Here is a 19,133-nt window from a genome sequence, read left to right on the forward strand (position 1 = left end):
GAAGCAGATACCAGACTATGTGTATCAAAGCAGGTAGGCTTGCACAAAAGTTCTGACAGTCTGAACAGTGAAACTGTTTGTACAAATATTTACTCAACATTATTAAGCTTCTGCAAGAGCAAATGCACTCCCAAAGGCCACTTTATAAGTCTGAAATCCAACATAGATTAGAACAATTTCACTCCCAGACTAGGTATGACTGCTGTTAGAAACTGCCTATATATACAGGGCAAAATACCTTTTGGTCCTTACCTGAAGGGCAGAAAGTTTGCTTATAGGTATTTACCTATAGGTAAGACATACTCTGTTTAAAAACAAAAATCAAAACTAACCAAACAAAAGAAGCCCCCAGGCCAACCACACAGAAAGTCTTTTACGCAGAAAGCATTAAGAGATTGCTGAAGGAATATCCAAGTAGCACAGGAATTACTAAAAAGAACATTTCAGCTGTAGAGCACATCTATGGCCAAAGAACTTAAGCCAGCCTGAAAGGATCCAAAATAAAATTCACTATGAACCATAGCAAAAGATGCATCAAAACCCCCAACAAGGAGGCCAAGTGGACTGGAAAACTAGACCTGTTCATGAAGGAGGACTCTGTCTCATCCCCTCTCAGAACTCGTAAGACCAAAAAGCTTAGGGCTCTGCTTTTATGAAGTTTGCTATTTTATAAAGATTGTTACATCTTTTGCACTGCCAGATCAGCCAGTGCTCTTTCACTAGCAAAAGGGAAAGAGAAGGAAACTGCACATGCACCAAGGAATTCTGAAGGATAAACCTAGTCTGCATAAATTCTCTATACCAGCATGTTTTAAGAATGGGCACACTGACAGCACCCAACAGAACAGGCAGCAATATTTCCTGCTACCTACCAGGTTAACACACCAAACAGCACTGTTGTACTACACATACTGCATGTGGTACTGAAAGCAGCGTAGCCCTCCCATGCCGTGAGCTCAGGCACAGCAACGCAGATTTAAAATTGTCTATAGCCTTTCTAGAGTCATCAGAGCTGGCTCAGATCTTTTCATCAGCCTTCCATAAGCATGCAGCATTTCCTTTGTAGATCACGTAGATCACTATACCAGTTTTCCAGCTCCAATACAAGATTTACAGAACACAGTCAGAACCAAGAGGAAAAGACACACTAGTTTGAAGGCAGTTGTTACCTGACTGGCATGAAGGAATTAATCTTTGTCTTCTTTGTACAGTCCAAGATAACAGTGATGACCTTTCACCATCAACAGTGTTAAGCAGCTCTCTATAAAGCATGTTCTAATTCAGAAAAATAATTTTATACTCCAGTGACCTGTGCAATGCAAGTATAAATTACTGATCAGACTTACTTTGCAAAAGTATGCAGGTAGCACACCTAAAGAAAGCAGTCAGGAGGATCAGGCTGAAGAAAGACAAGAATCAGCTTCAATCTTAGTTATCTTTGAGAATGACATAAAGGTTCAAGGCTTCCATGAAATACACTAACAGACGACCTGGTAATGTCTTGTCTTTATTGCATCAAAGAACACACATACAATAGCACATACTGATAAACATTAATGCAGGGCTTTTCCAGAAGTCAAGAAAATCTTATGTCTATTTGATAATTAATTCAACCCACCCCACAGTAAAAAAAAAAAAAAAAACAAAACAAAAACAAACAAAAAAAACCCCAACAAAACACATGATCAGTGGATCAGTTTAGTCCTTTTTCTCCTGAAGAAAAATATACATTCATCTTCAAACTATTGTTAAAAATTTGTATCATCTTGGACTTCAGAACAGGTAAAAGTTTTGGCAATTCATTGCTGCCATCATGTAGGTAAAGAGGCATTGGTTTGTTGGTTGACATTTCACTCCAGCTCTGAAACCTCATTAACCTCTGGAGACCTTTGACCTATTGTGCAAAGAAGTCCCAAACTCATTTTGCTGTCACTAGCAGCAAAGCCAGAAGTTCTCAACACCACATAATAGTAATTTTAAGATTTTAAAGTTGTGTTTTCAAAGTTATTTCAATTACTGCCCCAGGCTGTGGGAATAAGTGGGTGTTTCAGCACCTACCAGTGAATAAAAATTAAATTCCACAGGTAACCTGCCATCAGCTGTTCACAAAAGTGCCCTATACACAAAACCATGCCAGCCTTATCAAACCACTAGCATTAGATTATGGATATGTGCCAAGATGGAAGGGTGATGGCTTGATTCTTTCTGCTACAACAGACCAGTCTACTGATTTACCACCTAGAGTAAAATAAAATGCTTTATTCTAAAAAATACAGTGAATTGCAGGAAACCACTGAGAACCATCAGCATTCGTGTGAGGTAGCCTGCATCTTCCGTGCAGAACTGAGGAACTTTGCTAGGTTTATATTTCAAAGTAGTGCAGCACACTTGGCATAGAGTGGAAGAAGGAGAAAGGAACAGCTGGTACTGCAGACCCACCATCTACATAATACTTATTTCAGGGATTTTCTTTAGGATTGATCATGGAAGCATACTGCACATGGAGAACATTTTCATTCAGAAGTAATTCAAGACTATGCTAAACCACCAACCAAAGTGTGGTAGATAGGAAATACCAGGAGATCTGCTTCAAAAGCATGTAAGTTATCCAAAACTAAATGTATACTTATGTAGACAACCCTATCTACTCCAAATGAAGACAATGAACAGGATCCACCTACTGAGCCAGTAGCTTAGAATAAGAACAATTGGTAGAACTGATGATAGACAGTGATGTTTTTAGATATTATGGCAGGAACCAATAATTACAATAATTCCTTCACTGAAGTCTTAGTTGTTGAACCCAGCCATTCCCATCTCCAGTTTTACTGGTCCCAGTGTATCCGAAGTAGTAGGATGGCGCTGTTCGTACACTGTGAATAAAAATGCATACAGAACAGGCAAGAGAAACCATTGCAAAAATGTCTGTGATAGGACAAGGAATAAAGAAATCATTCATTAGCACCCCTAACTACTGGCTCTTTATTTCTCCACAGAAAATATCACACTCAGGGGTACAATGCTTATGCCTTCCTTTAAGTATCAGACACTTTGCGGCAGATAAAACCCTCAAACTCATGCAATAGTACAAGATAGCTTCTCTATGACAGAGCACACAAAATGTATTAGAGCATAACCATTTAAATTTGCCTTCATCATGCTCCCATTTTCTTCACTAACAATGGCCTCTTGTCCCTCCTAGAAATATGAGGATGAAGTAGATTCACATGGCCTGCTGCAGGTCATATTTTAAGCACGCCATTTAGCAGAGCTTTGTCCAAGTCAATGAATATAAACACAGAAGGCAAGGAACAATAAGGTAACACTCTGTATTCTCGAGGCAAGGTTAGAGAGCTACAAAAGCGCCATGAATTGAACGCTTGTTACTCAAGCAATATTCACATGCTTCATTTACTTGTTAATTATTGAAAGGGACACACAGAAGCTGAAGGGCCAGGCCATTATAGATATATGCTAATCTACATCAACACACAGCAGGTTCAGGTGAGCTTCATTACAAGGATTAAATATGTTGTGTTTTTTTTTCTGGGAGAGGAGGGGTGGAGCAGGTGGAATTCAAGGATATTCTTAGCAATCATGAATAAACTCTAACCAGTGGGTTAGAGCTGCAAATCTAATCCACTATCACAAAATCAGAGTTACAAACTATATTAATAGGCAGCCCAAGTACGTAAAACTGGTCACAGCATGAGAGTGCATTTTAATTTTCAGGTCCTTTTACCTGCATCATCCTCTGATAGCTCCCAGCTAGATCCACTGCAGGCATTCAGAGGACACATCAGCACTTACACAGGCATTTGGTCAGTCACTTTAAAGTGCACCCACTTACCACACACAATGAAATACAAAACTATTTAGCAAACCCAAACACCAGCTCTTCACTCCCAGTGAACCCTGGCAGAATCTCCTGAAAGCTGTACATCATCTCCAACTGGTTGGTTAGAACTGCCTACCTGACAAGCACTGCTGAAGGCATCTCTGCTGCTGGAGAAGCTCTGTACTTCCATGGGCAATCAACCACGCTGAGCTACAGCCCATTGCTGCTGGAAGAGGGAAGTCTTACTCCCTTCTCCCTACACTCACATTGCTCTTTCCTTCTGCTGATACACCCAGCCTTTCATTGCTATACTTCATTGACAAGGCAAGACATTTTTATAAAAATAGTTATCCACCGGAACAGCAAAAAGGTATTTCAGATTTTCTTCCTGCTATTTTAGTGAGTCAAATCAGGTCGCAGAAGGAAGACAGAATGAATAGCTTGTACTGCCTCCACAGTCAGAAAAAGCCTCTTGTAATCTTCCCTACAGGTACAGCTTTAAGACTTAACTTTTAATAACATTCCCAGCCATAATGGACTGAAGAGCAAACAAAAAAGTGCTGACCACAATAATATTCAGATTGCAGCCAAGACTGTAGCCTGAGCTGCTACAGCACAAAGTACTGCAGTGTCCTGGTCAAGACTACAGCTCTTCAGCACTACAGATGCAGCACAAACACAACTCAATCTACTCATAGGCCCTCCAGCCATATCTGTGCCACACCAAGCCCAGGGTCTGTATTATTCAGACACTACAGTGGCTGCCAGCATCACCAGTACTTTTCACTGACATTATAAGCACCAAAGATGTTTGTCCACCACTTTTCATGAGATACTGCTTCCCTAAATTATTCTGGACTGAAAAAATAATCAAGAGGACAGAAAACTTTGTCAAGGCCTTTTGCCAGCAACTGGCTGTAAGACCGAAGCAATATTATGTCCAGCCACCTTCAGCAATAAACTTGCCCAAATTCAGCTATACCACTGTATTTCATGTTTCCCTCATCCGAACATTAGGAAGCTATTCATTCCCAACCAACTTTTCAGGGCACAGCATTGAGCCAACAGTTCTATGTCCCCGTTTCAGCATTTGTTGTACCTATTTTCAATGTGCAAACCCTGCTTCCTTCTCTGGGCAACAGGCAGCTTAGTGACTTGCCCTGCTACCAGGATTGATTTAGAGGACAAAGGCAGAAGAAATGTAGGAATTCTTACCCCTACATTAATTGTACTCTGAACCTAAGTACCCAACTTGGCTTATTTAGCCATAAGTATTTGTAATGAGATGTCACTGGTTAATAAGGGTGGCTTCTTCTGAAATAGGGGTCTGCAGAGGAGCAAGTATTAAACCTGAACATACAGTTCTCCCAAAAAGATCATGATCAACCCAGTCCTTTCCCCTGCAAGAGAATCAGTTCTCACCTTAGAGCCAACATGCACAGCTTCTGGCAATTTTGTTCCTTATACCATAGGTTTGCTCTTTAAACTTCTAATATCAGTTCACAGGGCGACTATCCTACTGAAGCACAATAATGCTTAGCACTTGCATTTAAGAGAAAGGATATTACAAGTAACTTTTTTCAGCTGCAGCAAAGACCTAGTATGTCCTATCTTTGGCTCTCCATGAAGACTAATTTACCACCTTTTGCATACAAGGGACACACAGATAATGTCTGTAGAAAGAATACACATTAGAAGAACTGTCAGCCACAGCTTCCCTCTGCCAGGTTAAACGCCTTAAACACATGGAAGCCTGGACAGAGACTAGGCATAGATAATTTACTCTTCCAGTTTACCAGATAGCTTATACTGCAGCCTCATGAAGTGGTACTCCCTTCCTGCCACAGTGTGGAAGTGTCTTTATTGTTGCCTCAACTTACCTCTGCCCATAATGCAAGGAGCTAGAGGAAAGTTAAGCTCTGTGTTTTATGCTGCTGTGCTTGCTTATGAAAGGGAGAGCCAGCAAAGAAAAGCTCATTTTTTAGCAATAACCTTTCAATTAAGAACAATACATTTATATAAGCACTAAAACTAGCAGGTGATTGTCCTTGCAGGAGAGAGCTATTAGCATTTGTAGTGCTTCCACTGTGCTCTTCCCAACCCTGCCAGGTTCACCCTGTACTCACTCAGTGGGTGTTTTGCAAGCAATTAGAGAGCCTATGGCTTTTTCTTTTTTTAATATTTAATAAATTTTCCATAATTTCTCTCCCCAGCAGTCCAGCTACCTTTTGAGCTGCATTACTGATTTTTCTTAAGACCCCTTCCCTTCCCCAGGAGGTGAGGACAGGGCTTATTATTTCAAGTTCAGATTGCCTGTGCTTAATAAGCTAGTGCCTACTTGTAAACATCTCAAGGCTGCTCTGAGCAAAGCTATTTCCTGTGTAAGCATTTAGGCAGGGAAAGAAAACTGCTATTACCAAGAGCAGCACTTGGTTCAGCACACACCATGAATCCTGTGTGGGAAAAGGGAGGCATCTCTAAAGAGATGATAAGATTACACCTTTGAATAGCTTAGGTCCTCCTTCATGAGACACACCACAAAGCTAGAGTAGGAATTTGAACCTGTGCTTGAAGGAATCTCACAAATATCATTTTCTTGACCCTTTCTATACATGCACACGGCCAATGGGTTAGGACAACAGAGGCAAAGTAATTACAGCACACAGCTGATAACATAGTTTACTGCTGCACACCCCTGCACCAAAACAGCACAGTACCAGAAGACTGATCTAGTACCAAGGGGCAAAAGCAATCTCCTGCTTCATTCACCTCCCTAGGGCTGACACTGATGATAAGAAAACACCCAGCTCACTCCTTGTTCACTTCTTCTCCCATACTTTACACTTCAGTCTGGGCCTATTTCTTCCCTGCCTTCAGGAAAGTTAATCAAGCAGTACATTAGCTCCAGCCCCAACACCTCCCTCCACAGGCTCTGTACCATTGCTTTAGGACTTTAAACTCCCCTCAGCAGCTTTATGTCATGTTCCTCCAAAGCAGAAACGATGAAACTCAGACCCACACCACAGAGAAAACCACTACCTCCTTCCCCCTAATGCCTTACATACTCTTTCCTCTACCAGCTCACAAACTGTAAGCCATAAAACAAATCATAATTACCAGCATAATCCAAGCCCTTTACCCACATACCTTTCCAGAGCACAACTCCTGAAATTGCGTCATCTGTCCTAGAGAACCACTTATTTAAGGGAGGGGGAGTAATTAAACTCCCACTCATGGCTGGGCTCCTTGCTAATGGTGGTTCTGCCATGCCAGCTGCAGCTAGTCACATTGATTGCTCCTGCTGGGGCTGGTGTGCTCCCAGCTATGTCGGTGGGCTCTTGGTGGCTGAAGGAGGTGTTTGAAGAAGTTCACAGCCCAAGGGCTGTTTACTTTGGTTTTAAAGTAAGAAGCTGGGTGTTATTATTTGCCTGATAAGCTGGAGGTGCTCTGGGATAGTTGTGTGCATCATCAGCCCCTCAGACCACAGCTGCAGCATGGGGTTACGGAGACATTAGTGTTCCTCTTTGCAGAGTTAACAGGCTGCAGGTGCTAAGATGTGGTTTGGTGAGGGGGACTAGACACATGGGAGAGTACCCCTTTTCTGCCTTTCACTGGCCAGTGAAACAACTTCACTTCACACAGCATAATTTTGAAAGGAATACAGCCCAAGGAGCTGCCCCCACGGAGCAGTCTCTGAGGTTCAGGACTTGCTCCAGCAGCATGGTACTGGTCTCTGCAGGACTTGAGGGGTGAGGTGCCATCAGTTCTCCCTGAATGCCAGGGAAAACAGAAACATGACAGCGGACTCCTGTTGTGCATGGGGCACTGGAATTGCCTCCCCTCTGTGGAGGACTTGACTACAGCAAGAAGCTAGAGAGTTGATGTGTTGGTAAACAGAGAAGTCTTGATTGCACTTGGGACTTTTTAGTTGCCTCTTAGATGAGGTTCAACTCCTGGAACCTGAAGTGTGTTGGTGATACTGAGGAAGTATTAACTGGGTAGGCCAAATGAGGCACTGAACAAGCAGCATCTTCTGATAGAGTCAGAAGTCACCTTCACTGTTCTAAAAATGCCTAATTCATGTTTCCTCAGATGTCGTTCATCACCACCAAAGCTTACTCCTGAGCCTCGCAAACTCAGGATAGATGAGAACTCACGAAAGCCATGACTGGCTGACATCCTTCCACTGTGATTAAGACTGTCTTGAAGAAGTGATTAATAATGTAATTTCCTTTAAAAGACAATAAATCTCTAGAGAGATGACCCTAATCATTTCATATTTCTGGTATAGAAAAAAAGTTCCTGGAGGCATCCCCCACAATTTCATAACAGTATGTTCATCCTATTATGCTGATGCCTTTCATTTACTTGCAGGGTTGCATTTATATGTCTAAACTGTTCTTAACTGGTGAGTTCTTATGAAACCAGATATGTTCTGATGACAGAAAATGGCCAGTGAAAAGTTGTGGAATAAGAAGAAAGGTTAATCCAGTGTTCTGTCATGTACACTAAACTTTGGGAAACTTGTTTCAAGCCCCAGCACTGCCTTGGACCTCCTATGTGGCCTAGGGTTTTTCCCTAATCCATGGAATATCACAAGATGTTTCCATTCAGAACTGATAATTTTATGTTAATCCATTACTTCAGTGGCCAGCAATTTACTACCATAGTATCTCAGGACTTAACAATTAAAAATGTATTTATCTTGTAAAGTCACAAAATACCCAGTTCCTTCCATATCCCCAACAAACTAATATATTCCTATATCCATTAGCTTTTTGGCAGAATTTACTATATGTGTCCTCTTACAGGACAGGCAGTATGTATCTTTTGAACGGTCCCTTGGACCAGAGAGTACTATTTGACAGTTTTCCCTAGGTGTGCAGATATGGTTAACTTTCCTTTGTCCTGTCACCATTTTTCTTTAAGGTTATACAAGTCAAAATACATCTTGACACTACTTTTCTGCTTTCAAATCTGGTTGAATTTAGCCAAGCAGCTAAAAAATTGGTAGGACAGAGATTGATAGAGAAATCATGCAATCATATATCCTTACTGCTAAGAAAGCAGTCTAAATATAGGGTATTCATGCTCCTGTAACCAAAGACACAGTACTTTCATTAAAAATACAATGACACCATTGCAAAGGCATTGAATATTAAAACCTAGCTGTCCTCACTGCAAGCACGTGAAGCTTACGTTGTAAATGTGAATGCTCCCAGGGGGTTACAATAGTACTTTACCCCCTTAAAGACCCTCCTGGCAGCATTAGTATACACCATCCTTAGAAATGTTTCAAGTATGCTAAAGCCCACTTTTCATTAAAATTGTATTATGACAAGTTTCAGAGAAGGAAAAAGAGAGGACTATAACTCTGTTCTATTACAGCTATGTGAAGGATACCTGAGGTAAAACCAGTTAGCCTGCAGCAGGCTAGCTAGCCAAAATGTCTCCCATCACTTTTCAGGCTCCAAGTTTTAAGTAAACAACAAAACAAAAGTTCATTTATTATGACTGTGAAGAAAATTTTCAACATATTGCAACATATGTATGAGCATGCCATAAATAGAACTAATAGGTCACAGGAGTGCAGACAATTCCGTAATGCCCATGGCAGGGGGGTTGGAACTAGATGGTCTTAAGGACCTTTCCAACCCTAACCATTCTATGATTCTGTGTCAGACACGCATTTATACAAGGTCCCAGTATGGAGACAGGGTTTATTCTTAGTACCTATACAGCTGAGACAGACTGTACTGAAGACAGAAATACTCTAAAGAACTTAACCACATCAGCAGGCCAACTTTCTTGCTATAGAGGGCAATCCCATCACACTACTTATTAAAAAAATAATGCATGAGCTTGAAGTCAATCTGGTTTCCATTTCCTTGCACATTTAAATATATCTGGGCAGATATAACCTGTTTGAGACTTTTCAAACTAATGAGCAAAAGCTTTGTTTTTTTCATCTCTTAATGAGACAAAAATTCATTCCTTGATACTGACGGCTGTAGTCTGAAAACCTCTTTCCCTGCACTCCATAGTGAAAGTTCTCTTGCCTTCACTCTGGAAGGCAGCATTTCTTTGCTGCAGCACATAGAAAGAATGTGAAAATAGAGATTTTCCACTGCAGTCACTTATTATGGAATCCCAGACTTGGCCAATTGCTGTACATAAAACACAGTAGATGAAAATAATAATGCAAAATCCATTCAGGCCTAGCCAAGATGAACGATTTTCCAGAAGGCCCATTAATGCACATTAAGATTTTCAGCCTGTGAGATTTTACACCTTCCTAGGCCTTATGAAAACATAATGTACCTCTGAACGCACGTTTCTGAATTACAGATGTGAGCTTGCTGATGGAACAGCACAGACTGCATTACACTGACAGTTACCTTTAGTAAGGTAAATTATCTTTGTTCTATACTATACCTTTCACAGACAGTAAGAACTATACCCAGATGTCAGGCTCAATTTCAGACTCGGCATTTTTGAAAGTCTGAATGTCTTTAAACCAAGGAGTTTTCTTAAGGACCATCCACAGCAGAGATTTGGAAATACAAGGGGAGCTGATGAAGCATTCCTATTTGCACAGATGCTGGAAGCTTGAAGCAAAGAGATGGACATGCACAAAAGGTGGTTTGAGTAATTCAACCTCAAGAAATCTACACCAAGTGCATTAACATCTCTATGTGAACCTTTATTGCTGTAAGGACATGGAGCTAGCTGTTGCAACAAGTCCAGAGAAGGGCCACAAGGATGATCAGGGGGCTAGAGCACTTCCCATACAAAGACAGGCTGAGAAAATTTGGACTGTTCAGCCTGAAGAAGAGAAGGCGGCGTGGAAACCTCATAGCAGCCTTCCAGTATCTGAAGGGGGCCTACAACAGTGTTGGAGAGGGACTCTTTATCAGGGGCTGTAGCAATAGGACAAGGGGTGACAGGTTAAAACTTAGGGAAGTTCTGGTTAGATATAAGGAAGAAGTTCTTCACCGTTGAGGGTGGTGAGGCACTGGAACAAGTTGACCAAAAAAGCAGTGAATGCTCCATCCCTAGCAGGTTGGAAAGAGACTGTAGGTGACATGGTCTAGTGTGAGGTATCACAGCCCATGGCAGGGGGGTTGGAACTTGATGATCTTAAGGTTCTTTCCAACCCAAACCATTCTGTGATTCTATCACACTGGAGTGAAATCACAGGCTATACCTATATATACCCCCTTCCTTGTCCCTTCTCTTCATTCTGTGTGCTCAGAGAAGCCACACTGCCTTCCTTACACAACTAAGCCCTCAACGGCAAAGTTAACAGCTGCTACTCTGAGAAGCCAGCCAAGCTCATGCAGCAGCTTGCAGCAGATCTGCTGCCCTTATTGATACTGTCAGCAACAGATTCTTGCAGCTTTCTCAATACTTTGCTTGCCTGAATCACCTGAACCTTCACTAGCAATCCCAGCTGAGAGTCCAGGAAGCGTGAATTAGCATTTAACATTCAGCTCAGTCTCCCAGGTTGGGATACTTACCTTCAAGAACCATTCAGCATCTTCAGCACTGCCTGTTTACAAGTCCTGTGAACAAGAGCTGCAGAAGAACCTTACAGGATTAGGTCATACTTTGGAACTTTTTTAAGAGGTGCTTTGCCATAGCATTGCCAAAATAGGAGAATTCCCAAAGTTTCAAAAGTCATCAAGCCAGGTCTTTTCATGAGTTCTAAATTTACTCAGAAATAAAACTACTATTGGGCAGTTAATGAACCAAACAGAACAAACCTGAATTACATACAGAGCTATAAACTGAAATTGAATGACAAAGGTACACTACAGTTTATTTCCCATAGCATCATCAGCCAACAGCGATCTGTCCCGTAACTAGACTTTTAATAGATAATAATGTACAACAACTTAGTCTCTTCCAGATGAATTGAAGAAAGTTGGAAGAATGGCAGGCACACAGTTGTGAAAGCCCTCATCCCTCACCCTTTCACAGGCTTCCTGTATCACTATAGTCACATCATTTATAGCCCATCAGAGCTATAACAGCCTGCAGAAATACTGAATAACAAAGATATTAAAGACTGGAAGGAGATTCAACACCCCTTAGAAGAGGGATGGCAAAGAGACAGCACCTACTGAAGACTTTCTGAACTTCTACAAAATTGTGAAACTAAAAATAAGCAGTTACTGACTTTACTGTGGGTGAGGCTGTACATATCTGATCCTGACACCTCCAGATGGCAGAAAGCTTCTTCCCTCCAAGATACTAACAGCTATTTAATGGGCTGTTGGTATTTTAAGGACTGTTCAGTGTTTAATACTGCTTTTATATATATCTGGTGCAAAGTGACATTCGGCTAGAAGTTATCTGTCTTGGAATCACAGCAGCTAGAATCAGTGACACTTTCCCATTTTATAATGCTGTCATGGCTGAAGAAAAACATTGTCTTTACATACTCTTTTGACTGTGTCTGTTTTTGCTCCTAAATGATATTAATCTAGCCTCTGTTTCCGATGGGCGGGAAGATATCCCTCTGAGACTGTCATTAGGCTGTGAATGGCAACGATGCTCAACAAATGCCATTTCAAAAGAGGCATTGGTGCTGCAGCAGGAGATCACACAATACAGCCTCTGCCAGAGCATCTCCTCCAGGAGAGCTGGAGTGGAGATACTGGCTGTGCCCAGCTCTAGCTGATGGCTTTACAAACACTGTATACTACACCTCGAGGGGTCTAAACAACTGCACAAAGAAGCTGTTGCAAACCCAGGACAGGTTTTCCTTCCTTTCTTTGTCTTGCCCACAGCTCACACAGGATGTTGTTCCCCACCTCCTGCTTCCAGCCCTGGAGAGATAACGTGCTACAGCAAACTGCTTCTCCAAGATGCTGCAGGTAAACTTGTCATAATTGTCTCCAGCTATTATAATGAATTTCAGCATTACAAACACAGCAATAGCAACCACCACAGAGGCGCAAAGGTTCCCCCGAGTCCCAGGACGGAGTACAGTTTTTTAATTATCCCTGCTGCTCAGCCCTGACATTGCAGACGATGTTAGTGACCGCAAGCACAGGTGCTATCCTCCTCCGCTTCATTCTGCCCGAACCTTTGTAAGCACCGCTCACTCCAGCTGTCCCCCTCCCCTCCCTGGGCCGGCTTCGGCCAGCTGGGCAGCCGCCTCACTGTGCGGGGTGCAGCCGCCGCAGTTCAGGGGCTGCACCACTGGGAAGTTCCCCCGTGCCCGGGGGACGGTCCCTCCGCAGGGTCCGGGTCGCACGGGAAGGCACTCACCTCTCCTGGCCTGCCTGATCTTGGGGCTCAGCATGCTCCCGGCTGGGCTCGCCGCGGCCGCCAGCCTCAGCGCCCGGCCCCGGCCGCCGCCCCGCGCATCGCCGCGCCCGCCGCTCAAACGCCGCTTCCCTCCACTGCCAGCTCTGGCTCAGGAGCGACGCTTCACATGGGGCTAAATAAACCCTAATGCATTATTTATCCGGCCTCGAATTAATTCCCATCCAAACTAGGCATTAAGTGCCTCGGTAATTACTGTCGATATTTCACTAGCACGCAGACACGAGGGCTGGACCTGCTCCTTCTGCTAATTGGCCATGCATCAGTGTTATTAATATCTCTTTCAGGGAGCAGGGCTGATCCCGCGCTTCCCCTCAGCATCTTCCTCAGGTCGCGCTCAACAGACGCTTTGACTCGACGAGGATCACATTAGGAGCTGAATCTCTCCAAGCCCGAGCCAAGGGGAAAAAGGGCACAAGGCACACGCCGAGAACAGCTTGAGCATCTGATACAGTTGTGCGTTCCAAGAAATACCGAGCGCGCTGGTCCAGAGGGCAGCGGCGTGCTGGGCTGCCTACTGAGCACCGCGTCCCCCCGGGGGATATGCTGGTGAGAGCCGGGGAGCTGAGAGAGAAACGACCTGCTGCTCTCTGCAAGGAAGAAAAATGTGTCTTGCCTGCACTGACAGCTTGGCAGGATGGGCACAGGGAAATGTCATCATTCCGCTTTAGCACCCATCATTCCTACTTGTATTCCTTCCTAAGCTCTCCCTCACCCCTCCCTGGGGGGGGGGGGGTGTGAAGGCGGGGGAGTCAAAGTCTGCTGTCAGTAATAGGGGGAGGAAAGGGCAAACACTTGATGAAATAGTTAAATACTATTAAATATTATCTATAAACAGATGGATGAAAATCTAATCTGAGTAATTGTCACATCCTGCCCCTGGGCTGTTCTTGGCATAACATCCTTTCTCATCATCCCCACCTGCCTAGCAGGTCCTTCTGCAGTTTAGAAAAAGGGGTAAATATTTCCTTAGCAATGTGTATGCCCTGCAGTATCACCTTGCAGGTTTGTATTGCTGAATTGCATTGACAAAAAGCATCTGAGATTGGCAGCTTCCTCCTCTGCCAAGAAGATCCATCACATCTTGGATACTGAATACTAACCATCAAGTCATATCTCCAATAGTGGAAGAGGTTGTCTGGCCCTTTACAGAGGCTATATTTCTCAGTGTGCAGGCTGCAGCAATGGCCAAGATGTTTTGGACCTTTAGCTGCTTTAGCTACTGGTAGAAATAGCTGCTTAGAAGCAATTACAAATCTTTGAGTTCATGGTGGCCATCTCGCATTTAAGCACTTATAAATGAGGCTACAAGTGGGATATGAACTTTGTTCTGAATACACAGGCTCCTATAATTACGTCACCATTAATCATCTATATTAGGTGGTCTTCAGCACAGTGAAGAGTAGCTAATTGGTGATCCTGTGGCAAACAAAACTCAGCAAGTGTCCTGATACTGTGGATAACCAGCAGGAGCCTTGGCTGAGGGAAGTTATGATTCTACTTTTCTGCCCAACCTCCGTCTTAGCATCAGAAAGTCATTCCTACCAACTATTTAACAGAAACATCTCTCTTCATATTTTTAGCATTTCTTATCTGCATTGGTGCTGTTCAAACACATTATTTTGCAGTTTGAGCAGGAAAGCAAAAGGTGTGTACTGTAAAACATAAGAGATATAGCCAACTGAACTTTCTCATGGGCAGCGTGGGACATCTCATCCTGCTAAGTCACTTCCCATGAAAGCTTGATTTTCCCACTAAGTCATTTCCCATGAAAGCTTGCTGTTCCCACTGGGGAAAGATGTTATATAGGGACCTATACAAATAATTATCATGTTCATGGATAAAATAACAGCAAAATTCAACAGTAAATGGTAACTCTGAAGTTTTTTGATTAAATAAAAAAAGTATTCAGTGTAAACAGAAATATTCCATTTGATCCTGTTTGAAATGTTTTGCTTTGATGTAAACATTTTCAGCTCTTCTTAAAGCAATTTTCAAAAGAGCAACATCATTTAAAATTTTTTTTTAGAAGATGGAAATTTCCTAATTTTCTTCCCAGCTTTAACACCACAAATTGAAACCAGAATTTCTCAGATGTACACTTTGGGACAAATAAACCATTTGTTGGGGGGGGTAGGGGGGGGAAAGAAAAAGCTATTAAAAAACCCTGCCAGCTGAGAAAGAAAAAACAAACAGTCACCTCCAGAAAGCAGTCCCATGCTGACTGCACTGCTCTGCTCTGCTCTGACAGTTGAAAGAAATACTCTCTGAAAGAAACACTGAGATTAGATCCAATAGAAAGGTAGCCTAACAAGTGTCTAGAAGGAACGAGACCCTGTGGGAATGTTTAATCTCTCAGGTGTGTGTACTGAGCTAGTTAGCTTGAGCAGGATAATTAGGACAATGTATCTCAATGGTTTGCATTTACCTTAATTCTCCTGTGTGTTTCATAGGTTCTTTCCATCCCACAGCTTTTTTTTCAGGGTGTGTGCTCCTCAGCGGTACTGACCCTACAGAACCACAGCCCACAGGGGCTCTGCTGGTGGAGCAGAGCTGGTAATATACTTTTCCTGTAGCCCAAGTCAACTCTTCACCTGTATCTGTCCCACACCACTGCCAGCTGCCCCTTCAACATACATACATACCTGGCAAAAGGCATTTTGAACATATATAAATATATATATATAAAGCCTCTGGGTAAAAGCTGTCAGAGCTCAGAGAAGCCAGTGGTAATGCAGGAAGGAAAAGAGCTCAAGTAATGGCTGATTTAGCTAATTCTCCCTACATCAAGTTTTGTCTGACTCAGATGCTGCTTCTAAACGGCAACAGTATTGAAGCCTTTAATTGCTTCTGAAGGACAGTAATTGCAATCTGAAGAGTACATAAATTAAGTATACTGAAGTTCATCTGGCAGTTCATCTAGGGACAATTTAAGTGCAGTAATTTTTCTTATAGGAAAGGATTGTAAAGACATGAAAAATGAAGGAGTAAGCTTTGAAAGTTTTTTTTTCTTTTTCAGTGTATTTGCATCAGGTCTCTCCATGAATATGTAATCATGTAGTAGAAAATAAAGGCTATCCAGCCCACCCAGGGATATATTAGCCTCATATTTCATTGCTAAATAAAAGTTAGTAAATACGGGGGTGGTAGACTTGGGAAAACAAAGACACAGTTCAGTGACACGAGTTCTTCTCTCTCGCCTAACAAAGGTACTCTCTGAGGGGAGTTTGAAAATACCCTAATTAAAAATTTTAGACAGAAATGCAATAAAAGGCACTTAAGGTAGGCTCCCCAGCTTGAGAGTACCTGAAGTTGCATGCTAAGTCTCAGACAGTCCTTGCATCAGCAGTTTAGAGTAATGCCTGCCTCCTATTTCAGAACACAACTCATTTCTCTTTTCACTATTGAAGCCTAGGGCTATGATACCAGAAAAAAACCTTACACGAATAGGCAGAAGAAGTTACAATGGACTCACAGCAAGCATCAAATTTGTTCTTGCATCTAAACACACTCTACGAAGAATACAAAAACCTTTATTATGGTCCTGAACTGCATAAATAGCCTTAAGAGCCCTGACTAGCCTCATCTGGCAACCACCCACACCCTCTGTCCATAGGCTCAGAAGTTTCATTTAAGCCCAGGCTTGGACTTTTACTCCTAGTCTAAGTTACCTTGTAGGAGTATTGATCTTTAACTCAGCTATACTGATATATAGGTTTGGACTATGGGATGTTTTCCTAGCTTGACCTTGTGTCTGCCTTGTTGCTGTGTATCTATGTAGTAATTGCTAGATTGCGGCTGATACTGGTAACTTTCGTTCAAACTAATTCTGACTATGACATGTGGGTGGTTTTCTTGGCTTGACCCTAGACCTATCTTGTCATCATGAATGTGCTTGATCTGGACTCTTGTTTGAATGTGACTATTGTGTTGAAGTCCTTCTTCCTTACCTCACTCAGGTACTGTGGGAACTACCTACCCTACTGTGCTGTTCCTCCTTTTCCTTAGGGAGTAAATGGCTATTGTTCATCATCCTATTCCTGAGCTAGACTAAAGGGGTCCTAATATGTCAGGCTTCTCAGACAGACTTAAGCTACTGGGCTACAAGCAGTAAGACTTCGATGACTGACTGATCTGAGGCAAAAGATTCCTGATGGTTTGAGATACCAATTTCAAGGTGTGTACCAGTTGTTGGAAATCACTGTTGTCATGGTTATTTCTCTCTGCTTGTCCAAATCCGGAATGGCAGTCTAGGACTAAATGTCTACAAGGCTAGCAAACAGAAATCAGCTGACTAACCAAGTGCTTTAGAATCACTACTATTTGTCTTTTTTTTTGAATCTAAAAATAAATGTGCTCATTAATTATCTGATGCCTGTTTGGAATGTGGAAATACTCTTCTGCACACATAATGAAGAAAGGTGATATGGCCTAGAGAGTAGAAAATTTAAGAGGAATGGGAAGGCATGCCTCCCGCCTTAATGCCAACTGATTTCCCATGGCGAAAGCAAGATATTCAGTCCCAGGTCCCATTCACCTCCATGTAGTGTTTTGAGACCTGGGATTGGCAAGTGCTATGTAGTTGCAGAGGATGATAATGATAACAAGTTACTGCAGCAGGGCCACTCACTGAACATGTAATTCATCTGTTGGTGCCAAGGCTGACGGCTGGAGGCTATGAAACGTGTCAGGTGCTTGAGACAGAAGACTGTGTGGGTCAGTGAAGTTGCTGAATTTGGGGGAGATTGAATGGATCTCTGTTCCCCAGGCTGTACACACAGCATGTTGTCACCTACCAATTATTATATTACATATCCTTTTTTCCTCCTCCTCCTCATCTTCTGCTTCCATATGCAGGCCAAGGACTTGTTGTAACTAGCTGATTCTTGTATTTTCTTTACTCATCAGCAAGAAGAATCTGGATCTAAGCCCAAGATCTAATCACCCTGGACTTTGGCACTGTTGAAATCCAGAGACAGTTAATTTAGATTGCAACTTTGGTAACAATCTATTCCCATTTGGTATAAAATGGAGTTGATGGAAAAGGGTCCAAAGAAACAATGAGGACGATGGTGTGCATTTTGAGATCAGTAACTGCAGCCATTGCCTTTGCAAGGCAAGCTAGAATATTATCTACACAGGAACTGCAGGAATTCTGCTGAAAAAGATTGGGCACAAATTGACAACTTTTCAAGTATCTAATGATCAGAAGGAATTTCAGTTTGACATGACCATTGTTTCCAGGCCAAGAGATCACTGGTTAGAACTTCTTGATAATGATGTCACCTGTTTTTCCAGGTGAAAAGGGCCACTGGTCTTTCAGCAGCCAGTAACTAGCCATTTTATTGACAGCCTTTGGAGATAACAGCAAGAAATCTGGAGACCGGAGAGAATTCCCATGCTCTCCTTTTAAGTTGGCCTCTCTACTACCAGGTAAAAAAACTGTCTTAAAAGCAACAAATCTTCTATAAATCCAAAGATTCTAGGCTTCTCTGAACCTTGAAGATAGTAAGACAAAACATGTTCCTATGTCATACTTAATTGTGTACATATTCTAATCTGTATTAGTCTTTGTGGTATCATCCTTATTACACCAAAGGCAACACCAGGAACAGAGATAACATGTCACCTTAAATACCAGAAATTCTTTTGCTATTGCAGTATTCCTAAACACATCTGCAAACAAAGTTTCCTTTACTAATGAAGGCATAAGGTTATTGAGACAGGGTGGCTCCATGTATTGCACCTCATTTGCCTTTCACAGGGTAAGGAGAAAAATTGCATATGGAATGGATACTAGCTGTATGGACAGCCAATACTTATTTTAAATGGTGTCTAGATGATAGCTTTAATAATGAGGCAGACAGAAATCTTTTTACCTTTGCAATATCTACTGGAGACACACCAAGACAGATCAGAAATTATGAATTAATTGTTTCTGTTCCATACAACATCTAGT

The 19,133-nt window shown here is 42.3% G+C and overlaps 1 protein-coding gene across 3 annotated transcripts in view; it reads right to left on the reverse strand.

The window, feature by feature from the left end:
- The window catches only part of ARHGAP22 (Rho GTPase activating protein 22), a 150,564-nt gene extending 134,837 nt beyond the window's left edge, over window positions 1-15,727 (reverse strand). The window contains exon 1 of one of the 3 annotated variants that reach the window (XM_061358823.1): window positions 15,603-15,727. Coding sequence is in view for 2 of the 3 variants with exons in the window: in XM_061358821.1 (XP_061214805.1) it covers window positions 13,118-13,151 (34 nt within the window). In the remaining variant the exon portion in view is untranslated. Of the gene's footprint in view, window positions 1-13,117; window positions 13,720-15,602 lie in introns of those variants that run through there. The other 2 variants (XM_061358821.1, XM_061358822.1) reach the window with 2 other exon arrangements.
- Between the last annotated feature and the right edge of the window lie 3,406 nt (window positions 15,728-19,133).

The sequence above is a fragment of the Neopsephotus bourkii genome, unplaced genomic scaffold, assembly GCF_033783945.1.
Source record: "Neopsephotus bourkii isolate Nb327-2 ecotype Australia unplaced genomic scaffold, CSIRO-AGI_Nbou_v1 NB_951, whole genome shotgun sequence".
In the NCBI taxonomy this organism is placed as follows: Eukaryota; Metazoa; Chordata; class Aves; order Psittaciformes; family Psittacidae; genus Neopsephotus; species Neopsephotus bourkii.